The sequence below is a fragment of the Numida meleagris genome, chromosome 21, assembly GCF_002078875.1.
Source record: "Numida meleagris isolate 19003 breed g44 Domestic line chromosome 21, NumMel1.0, whole genome shotgun sequence".
NCBI classification, from domain to species: Eukaryota; Metazoa; Chordata; class Aves; order Galliformes; family Numididae; genus Numida; species Numida meleagris.
In genome coordinates this window covers 3,210,585-3,220,204 of record NC_034429.1, presented here as the reverse complement: position 1 = coordinate 3,220,204, position 9,620 = coordinate 3,210,585, and the positions used below count along the sequence as shown (strand labels likewise).

Sequence of the window (9,620 nt, the reverse complement as noted above, 5' to 3'; positions counted from 1 at the left end):
CCCCCCAATCATCCCCAGGCATCCCTTTATGGCGTGGTGTCCCCATCGTCCCCAAACCAGCATCCCTCCCTGCTGGGGTGTCCCTGTCGCCTCAAGGTGCCCATTATTCCCAAACCCTCCCTGTCACCCCACTGCATTCCCTTCATGCCTGAGGTCCCCACCACCCCACGGTCCCCAGGTGCCCCTATCCCCATCACCCGCTGATGTCCCCATCACCCTGTCCCCACCTGCTCCAGCCCTGGCTGGGCACTGTTGTACAGCGTCCTGGTCTCCAGGTGCTCGGGGACGAGGTGCCACGCGTGCAGCACGTGCAGGGCCAGGCGCTCCCAGGGCGCCCCGGGGTGGTGGTACGTGGGGGGACCGCTCTCTGCAATGCCAAACCCTCGCACCACCGCAGGGACCCCATCACCCCCCACAGCCCCGGACCCTGACCCACCGAAATGGCTCAGCAGGAAGGTGCAGCCCCCGAAGGTGACGGCGGTGCCCTCGGCGCTGAATTCGGGTGCTGGCAGCCCCCGGGTGCGAGCCAGGTGCTCCAGGGCCCGGCTGGGGCTCAGCTGGTCCCGCCAGCGCCCAGGGCCAGCCCTGCAGGCACGGTGTGGGGCTGGGGGCTGTGGGGTTCACCACCTGGTGCCCACACCATAGCCCTGTGCCCACCCAATCCCCTCATCCTCTTCCCCTTAGTGTCACCCCCAGCTCCCCGTGCCCATCTCCACGTGCCTTTCCCAGCTCCCCGTGCCCCCTATGTCAACCCCATCCCACCTCCCTGTTCCCAATTCCCCTGTGCCCATCCCCTTGTACCCAATCGGTCCCCATCCCATCTCCCATTCCCAGCCCCAAGACCATCCCCATGTACCCACCTCATCCCCGCCACCCTGTGCCCTCCACATACTCCTTTTCCCCATCTTCCTTCATCCCTATGCCCTCTCAGATTCCATGTCCCTGTGCCCACCCCATCCCCCTTGTCCCCATACCCTTGTGCCCATCCTCCTGTACCTCCCTGTCCCCATGCCCCTAATGCCCTCCCCATCTCCATGTCCCCATGTCTGTGTCCCCATCTTTTTGTCCCCATATCCCAGTGCCCTCCGTATCTTCCTCGTCCCCATCCCTCCATACCGACCCCTTCCCCACACTCCCAGTCCCAAAGCCCCTTCCCTGTTCTGGGGGGCACCCACGTGCGGTACAGGCGGGGCAGCCCGCAGTGGGCACGGAAGCGGGACAGCAGCCGGTTCTCCAGGTCGATGGTGGTGCTGCCGATCTCCTGGTCGGGCGGCAGCAGGTCGTGGTCCAGCAGCGAGACCCGCAGGTCCTTGTCCAGCGGGATGGTGCCTGTCACCTCGAACATCCTGCCAGGGGGACAGCCCCAGGGTGAGCCCGTGTAGAGACAGGCACTCACGGGCATGGGGACCAGGTGGCACAAGGGTAGGGGCCAGCAGGTGCGGGATGGGCTGGCATGGGGACCTGGGGGCATGGGGATCTTGTGGCATGGGGACTTGGGAGCATGGGGATCTTCTGGCATGGGGAGTGGGATCCTGGTGGTCTGGGGACTTGGTGTTATGGGACCCACCGCCATGGGGAATGGGGAGATGGTGGCATGGGGGCTTGGTGGCTTTGGGAATGGGATCCCAGTGTCATGGGGACTTGGTGTTATGGGACCTACTATCATGGGGAAGGGGGAGCTGCTGACACGGAGACGTGGTGGCAGGGGCAATGGGATCCTGATGGTGTGGGGACCTGCTGTCACAAGGAGTGGGGACCTAGTGCCATGATGACGTGGTGTTATAGGGGCAAGCCTGCATGGGGAATAGGGATCTGGTGTTATGGGGACCTGATGACACGAGGAATGAGGACATGGTGGCATAAGGAGGGAGTGGCACGGAGACCCACCAGCGTGGTGGTGCAGGGACCCTCCAGCATGAGGAATGAGGACACAGTAACGCAGAGACATGTTGGCAAACTGGGGACCTGGTGGCATGGGGAATGGGGACCCCTGGCACAGAGCCCCACTGGCCCCCTGGGCAGCTCCCCACCAAGCCATCTACGTTGGCCCTACCTGCCAAAAACCGGTTCCACGGTGTTGGGCACATACTGGTCGCGTTGGCCCAGCGTCTTCGCCCCCAGCGAGATGCGAACGTAGGGGTCACACTGGCAGCAGGGAGGGGGCCGTCAGGGTGACAGGTGGTGACACGTGGGGTGGGGGACACGGGGGTGGCCTTACCAGCCCGTTCCGGTCACGAGGGGACAGGTCGAAGGCGCGGACGATGTAGACGCGCACCAGGCACTGCTGGGGTTGGCTGGGGGGCAGCTCCTGGAAGTGGCGGGGTGGCGGGGGCACCCCGGGGTCCTCGGGCAGGGGATAGAGACAGAACAGCCCCTGGGAGTGGGGGGCGGCCCGGCCGTGCACCCCATGTACCCCCACGCTGGGTCTGGGGTCCCCGGGGGCACGGGGGTCTCACCTTGAACTCACCCACGGGCACGGGGTCGTCCCCCTGCTTTTCCCCTGGCTGGTAGAGCGGGAAGGTCTGGCAGAAATCCTGCAGCCCCTCGAATTTGGGCACCGCCTCCAGCTCGCAGTTGTACACCTGGGGGCACAGCGGGGCTGGCACTGTCCCCAGCGCTGTCCTCGGCTTTGTCCCCCTCCCTGGCTTGGTGCTTCTCTTCCACCGGTCCCCTTCCTCATCACTGTTCCCATCCCATCACTGTCCGTGTCTCCAACCCATCTTCATTCCTGTCCCATTCCTGTCCTTGTCTTCATCTCCTCTTCATCCCCTGACCCCAGCCTTGTCCCTGTCCTTGTCCTCGTCCTGTATTCATCGCAGTCCCCATCCCTGTTCTGATCCCAGCCATTTCTTCATCACCTTCCTTCCTCTATCCTCATCCCCATCCCTCCCAGTCTCCTGTGTCCCCATCCCATCTTTATCCCTGTCCCCATGTGTCCTTGTCACCAACCATCCCTGCCTCCATCCCTGACTTTGTTCTTACCACCACCCCACCCCTGTCCCAGTCCCATCCTATTCCCACCTCCATCCCCATCATTGTCCTTCCCACCCCATCTCCATCTCCTGCCCCAAGTCACAATGTCCCCCTCACCTTCAGGCTGTCCCTGTGTGTCCCCCGGTGGCTTTTGGGCGTGCCCCTCATGGCCATGTAGAATTTGCTCCACCAGTCGCCCTCTTCCTCATCCTCTTCCTCCCTTTCCGCATCCTGGTGGGCAGCAGGGTGAGGTGGGATGACCCCAGTGGCTCTGGTGGCCCCCGGTGGCCCCCAGTTCCTGTGCCCACCTTGCCTGCATCCCCCTTCTCGGCAGTGACCCTGGGCAGCATCTGTCAGGAGCAGAGGGGACATTTGGGGACAGGATGTGGGGGACCTAGTGACGCAGCCAGGACTGCTGGGGGTGGGGATGGGGGTAGGGGGTACAGGGGGGCTCACCTGAGCGATCCTGCCCCAGGCAGCGGCTGTGCAGGGGGGACAAAAAAAGAGTGTCCCACAGAGGGGCAGGGATGGAGAGGAGATGGGACAGGGATGAAGGAGGAATGGAAGAGGGATGGGACAGAGATGAAGCAGAGATGGGGCAGAGATGGGACAGGAATGGGACAAGGATGGACAGGGTGGGACAGAGATGAGACATGAATGGACAAGGTGGGAGAGGGATGGAGCAGGAATGGAGCAGGGAGGAACTGGGGTTGGGAACAGACAGGGTAGGGAGGGGGTAGGAGGATATCAGGGACAAAATAGGGATGGAACAGGGGTGGGCAGGAATGGACTTGAATAGGAATAGGGATGGAGCAGGGACAAATGAGGGATGGAGAAGGGACAGGGATGGAGTAGAGGGTACTAGAGGGAGGGTAGGGATGGGCACAGATGTGGCAGGGACAAGGTGGGGGTGGGACAGGGTTGTACCGGCATTGGGACTGGACGCAGGGACACGAGGTCTGGGCAGCCGCTCCTCTCCATCGGGCTCACGGCAGAACCACATCTGGCACTGCACGCACGCCTGGCCCAGCTGGGGCCGGTACCCGAAGCCCTGTGTGTCCAGCACCCGCAGCCGGATCGGGGGCACGTACTCCTCCTCCACTGGCAGGTGCTGGGACCGAGCCACGCCGTCACCCCGGGGTGCCAGCACCCACGAGTGAGCTCCGCTCCCCATCCCCGTGAGCTCACCAGAGTCAGCAGGAAGGTGTTGATGGGGAAATTGGGGTTGGTGGCGAGGTCGGTGATGGGGGGGATGCGCAGGACCTGGCCCCCGCACTGCACCTCCAGGCTGGGGGCACGCACGGGCAGCAGGGAGCGGCCACGGAGCCCCCGCAGCCCCCATGCCAGTACCTGGGGGCCCACATCCATTCACCCCTGTCCCTCGCCCATCTCCAACTTTCCCTGCACCCCGTCCTTTTCATCCCCATTCCCGTTTTCTTCACTGCTGTCTGTCACCTCCCAGTCTCCATCCCTGCCCTTGCCCCTTCCCATCTTCATCCCATTCTCCACCTCTGTCCTGTTCTTGTTCCCATCCCAATCCCGTGCCCACCGCAATCCCCAACCCATCTCCATTGCTGTCCCTATCCCCATCCCTGCCCTCACTGCTGTCCTGTCTTTGTCCATGTCCTTGTCCCCAGCTTCTCTGTCCCCATCCCTCTCCTTCTCCATCCCATCCCATCCCATCCCATCCCGTCCCATCCTGTCCCGTCCCATCCCATCCCGTCCCGTCCCTTTCCATCCCACTATGTCCCATCCCATCCCATCTCAACTTCATCACAGTCCATGTTCCCATCCTCTTCTCATCCCACTCCCCATCCCTGCCCTCATCCATGTCCTTGTCCCCTCCATCCCCTAAACCTTGTCCCCACCCCTTCTCCCCCTGTCACCCATGTCCCCAGTGTCACCTCCAGTGCCATCAGCCGCAGGACCGGCCGGATGCCCGGGGGGATGCTGAAGGTGCCCTGTCTCCACGGTGGGGTGCTGATCTGTGCCACCGCCCCGTCCTATTGGGGTGACGGGGACGTGAATGCTGGGGACAGGCTCTGAGTGCCCCCACGCATCCCCTGCCACCCACCCCTCACCTCGGCCTCATGCAGCAGCTCGAAGGCAGCCAGCAGTTCCCCAGCCGGGCCCCCCGGCCCTTCCAGTGCGTATCGCTGCAGCCGGGGGGGCTGCCGGCGCCCCACATCCAGCCACACTTTTGGGGTGCACATGCTTCTCCCGAGGAAGCTGCCAGCACCCTACAAGGCAGCAGCAGGGTGTGGGTGCCCCCACCCGTGGGTGCCCACTGCCTATAGGTGCTCCCCACCCACAGGTGCCCCAGCTGTACCCCTCCATCCTGATCGAACACCTCCACCACCACGGCTGGGGGCTCGTCCCGCACCCCCCGGGGGTCCCCATAGAGCAGCACCCGGTGGAAGAGCAGTGCCTGATCCCAAACCGGGTCCAGAGTGCCGGGCAGCACGCGGGTGCTCTGGCTGACGTGTACAAAGGAGACGTGGGCGACTGGGTCTGCAGGAGCAGCACCCACTGTCAGCACCCTGGGGTGCTGCTGGGGTGTCAGGGTGCTGGAGGGGTCCCACCTGCTGTAGCTTTGGTGCTGTGGGGCTTAAGCTCCAGTGCTTGGAAGAGGTAACAGCGCAGCTGGAAAGAGCTGGGTCCTGCGGGAGGAGTGAGGGGTGCCAGGGGGTCCTGGGTTAGTGTTAGAGTTAAGGACACCTGGACCCCCCAGATCCTCCCCCAGCACCCAGTGGCTCACTCTGGAAGGTGCAGAGAATGACAGGCATGGGGTGCTGAGAGCATCCCCGGCCTTTGGGTGCTGCTGCCACCTGCTTGCCCTCTGGCGTCGCCTCTGCATCCTACAAGTTGGGATGTGGGGCAGGGCAGTCAGCCTGGCCCCCCTGTCCTGCTGTCCCCGTATCCCTCCATCTCATTGCACCTGTGTCCCACTGTCCCTGTATCCCCACATCCCTGCAACCCTCTCTCTGTTCCTCCATCCCTGCATTCATCTGTCCTTCCCTACGTCCCTCCACCCCTCCGCCCCTGCATCCCTTTGTCCCTCCATCCCTGCCTCCATCTCTCCCCCCTTCCCTGCCTGTCTGTGCATCCATCTGTCCCTCCGTCCCTCCATTCCTCTCTCCATCCCTCTGTCCCTGCATCCCTGCATCTATTTACCCACGACTCCATCCCTCCCTCCCTCTGTCCTTGCATCTGTCCCTCTGTCCCTGCATCCCTCTGTCCCTCCATCCCTCCAACCATCCCTGTCCGTACCGCTGTGCCCTCGAGGAGGAAGATGGCAGCTGTGGATGAGGACTGCTCTGGCACCATGCGCCGGTGCCAGCAGCGCCGCCGGCACACATCACCCGCACGGCGCTGCAGGTGGAAGCAGCCGCCCCACAGGGACGCGTACTCCCATGCTTTATCAGGAGCCTCGGGGCTGTGCTGTGGGGATGGGTGGCACAAAGGTGACAGTGGCACGGTGTGGGGAGAGAAGGGTGCTCAGAGCAGGGGGCTGGTGGCCAAACACTTGTCCCTGCCACCCCATCCTTGCCACCCACCCCCATCCTTGCCATTCCATCCCTGACACCCCAGCTGTGCTTCTCCACTCTGGTCACCCTGCCACCCCATCCTTGTCACCCCCAACCTCACCACTCCATTTTTACCACCCCATCCCTGCCACCCTCATATCCACCACCCTTACAAATGCCACCCCATCCCCACCACGCCGTCCTCTGCCACCCTCATATCTGCCGCCCTGTTCCCACCATTCCATCCTTGTCACTCCCACCCTGTCACCCTCTTCCTTGACACCCCACCCCTGCCACCCCATTCCCACTGCCCCATTCCCACCCCGACCCGCTGGAGGAAGACTCTGGTGTCCTGCTCCTGTTCCTGGGCACCGCTGTCCCTACGCCGGGTGCGCAGCCATCGCCGCCGCCGCTGCGTGTGGTACGTCTCCTCTTTGGGGTGCCACGCAGGTGAGGGGTCACCGGCTGCCACGCTCACCCCATACTCCCAGCCTGCATCACCCACATTGTCATTGTCACCTCTGCCACCCCTTCTCCCCCCTCCAACACAGTTCCATGGGGACGTCGCTCACCAGCCTCATCCACAGCCTCTGTCACCTCCACCCGCCAGTCATCGGTGACGTGCCAGCCTTGGGGACATGGCACCTCCTCCTTGGGGGGCACCGCCGTGCCGGCCTGCAGCGGGCAGAGCTGAGCTCCAGGGTGTTCGTGCCACCCAACAGTGTCCCCGTATCACCCCCTTCTCACCACGTCAGTGCTGGGCACGGTGGCAGGTCCCCATTCCCCTCCGTGCTGCCGGCTCTGGTTCTCATAGACCTCCTCCAGCACCTCCTCCATGCCAGCCTCAGCGTCCGACAGAAGCCTGGGGACGGGACCAGCTGCTGTCCCCTTGCTGTCCCCATGCACAGGGAAGGGTGTCCCCTCGGGTCTCACCACCGTGGTGGTTCCACAGCCCAGGGCCCGTCCCAGTGCCAGCCCTTGGGGGGATGGATGCGCTCGCGGGGAAGCCCCGCTCTGCCGGTGACATCGGAGAAGCCAGGGTGACCCGGGAGCGCCCGTCCGGTCCATTTGCCCAGGATCTTCATCTGGTTCTCATACTGTAGGAATGGGGTGTCACCATGTCACCGTGTCACCGTGTCAGTATGTCATGGTGACACCATGTCACATTGTCGCCATGTCGTAATGTTGTGGTGTCACTATGTCACCATATCACCTCATCTCCATGTCACCATATCACCATGTCACCATGTCACTGTGTCACCATGGTATCGTGTCACCATGTCATGGTGTCATTATGTCACAGTGTCACCATGTCACCATGCAGTCCCCTGCCCAGTGCTCACCGTCTCAGCATAGACATGCAGGGGGCCCTCCAGGTAATGCGGCAGCTTCTGGCTCTCGGCCACACGCCCCAGCCACATCCGGACACGGAGCTGGGCATGGAGGTGGCCCGGGGTCTGGGAACACAGAGGGACACAGGGGGACATGAGTGGGGCACAAAGGGAACTTGGAGGGTAGGGACACAGAGGGGACATAGGGAGGTATGGAGGGAGAGGAGGGACATTGAGGGGATGTGGAGTGGGATGAAGGGGACATGAGATTCGGAGGAGACACAGAGGGGACATGAGGGGATGTGGAGGGGACAGGAGGGATGTTGAGGGAAAATGGAGGGGACACAGAGGGGACATGATGGAATGGAGAGTATCTGTGGAAGGAATGTGGAAGGAACATGGAGGGAGCGTGGAGGTGATGTAGTTGGGACATGGAGCGTGTATAGACGGGGAGAGAACATGGAGAGGACATAGGACATGGAGAGGAAGTGGAGGTGATATGAAGTTGACATGGAGGTGACGCAGAGGGGACATGGAAGAGATACGGAGAAGACTTGGAGAGGATGTGAAGAGCATAGGGAGGGGACATGGAGGTGACGTAGTTTGAACGTGGAGCAGATATAGAGGGGAAGAGGACATGGAGGGGACGTAGATGGGACATGGAGGGGACATGAAGGGACTGTGGAGAGGACATGGAGGTGGCATAGATGGGACATGGAGGGGACATGGAGTGGACCTGGAAGGGAAGGGGAGGCGACATACATAGGACACGGAGGGAACACAGAGGGGATATTGAGAGGATGTAGAGGGGACTATGAGGGGACACAGATGAGACATCAAAGGATGGTGGAGGGGATATGGAGAAGACTTGGGGAGGACATGGAGGGGACGTAGGTGGGACATGGAGGTGAGATAGATGGGACACGGACTGGATGTGGAGGGGATGTGGAAGAGGCACTGTGGGGACATGGAGGGTCTGGGGGCCGCATGCTGCCCTACCCCCAGCATCAGGGTGTGAGTCCGGCCGCAGAGCCGCCCGCAGGCAGCGGGGCTGCGGGACGAGCAGGCGAGGCGGTGTGCGGGGACACGGGCACAGGCCAAGCGCCGAGTCCCGCTCCGCAACCACAGCAACACATCAGGGACGCCGGCCTGCGGCTGGGGACAGAGTGGGACAAGATGGAAGGGGGAACAAACAACCAGGAGCAAAACAAAAAAACAAAAAAAAAAACCCTCAAAATGGGGTTTCTCCGCACCTCGGCCTGCAGGGCGGCCACACGGCCTAGCCAGGCCTCGGCCTCGGGGAGCAGTGCGGGCCAGGCCTGGCGTGGGGGCCCGGCAGTGGCGGCCGAGGCGAGGTGCTGCAGCAGGAGCAGGCGGGCGGCACGCAGCTCCGCGTCCAGCCGCGTGTCGGGGCGCTGGGCCTGCAGCACGGGCAGGGCGGCCCTGGGGAGATGACACGGGGGATGCTCGCCCACCCCAAAAATACACCATTTCCATCCAAAATGGCCCGTTTCTGCTTCAGAAATGCCCCCGTTTCTCCTCTAAATGCCCCGTATCTCCCCAGAAATGTCCTATTCCCCTCTAAAATGCTCCCTGTCCCCCAAAAACTCCCCATTTCCCCCCATCATGCCAATTTTTCACCCAAATTGCCACATTACTCCCTAGACACCCCTTTTCCTCCTAAAATGCCCCATTTCCCTGCAAAATGCTCCATGTTTGGCCCTCAAATGCTCATTTCTTCCCCTAACTTGATCACTTTTACCCTCCAATGACCTATTTCCCCCTCAAA

General features: G+C 62.6%; 1 protein-coding gene across 1 annotated transcript in view; it reads right to left on the bottom strand.

The window, feature by feature from the left end:
• FER1L5 (fer-1 like family member 5) overlaps window positions 1-9,620 on the bottom strand; it is a 16,805-nt gene that overhangs the window by 1,752 nt on the left and 5,433 nt on the right. Inside the window, exons 11-34 of the mRNA XM_021374715.1 lie at window positions 9,085-9,344; window positions 8,831-8,986; window positions 7,844-7,957; window positions 7,434-7,597; window positions 7,248-7,362; window positions 7,073-7,175; window positions 6,829-6,992; window positions 6,244-6,414; window positions 5,732-5,831; window positions 5,556-5,633; window positions 5,303-5,484; window positions 5,055-5,213; window positions 4,878-4,976; window positions 4,162-4,323; window positions 3,901-4,084; window positions 3,430-3,455; window positions 3,282-3,323; window positions 3,091-3,204; window positions 2,457-2,582; window positions 2,219-2,374; window positions 2,054-2,145; window positions 763-1,346; window positions 437-604; window positions 228-367 (exon numbers count right to left, since the gene is read on the bottom strand). Coding sequence (XP_021230390.1) covers window positions 228-367; window positions 437-604; window positions 763-1,346; window positions 2,054-2,145; window positions 2,219-2,374; window positions 2,457-2,582; window positions 3,091-3,204; window positions 3,282-3,323; window positions 3,430-3,455; window positions 3,901-4,084; window positions 4,162-4,323; window positions 4,878-4,976; window positions 5,055-5,213; window positions 5,303-5,484; window positions 5,556-5,633; window positions 5,732-5,831; window positions 6,244-6,414; window positions 6,829-6,992; window positions 7,073-7,175; window positions 7,248-7,362; window positions 7,434-7,597; window positions 7,844-7,957; window positions 8,831-8,986; window positions 9,085-9,344 — 3,659 coding nt within the window. The remainder of the gene's footprint in view (window positions 1-227; window positions 368-436; window positions 605-762; window positions 1,347-2,053; window positions 2,146-2,218; window positions 2,375-2,456; window positions 2,583-3,090; window positions 3,205-3,281; window positions 3,324-3,429; window positions 3,456-3,900; window positions 4,085-4,161; window positions 4,324-4,877; window positions 4,977-5,054; window positions 5,214-5,302; window positions 5,485-5,555; window positions 5,634-5,731; window positions 5,832-6,243; window positions 6,415-6,828; window positions 6,993-7,072; window positions 7,176-7,247; window positions 7,363-7,433; window positions 7,598-7,843; window positions 7,958-8,830; window positions 8,987-9,084; window positions 9,345-9,620) is intronic.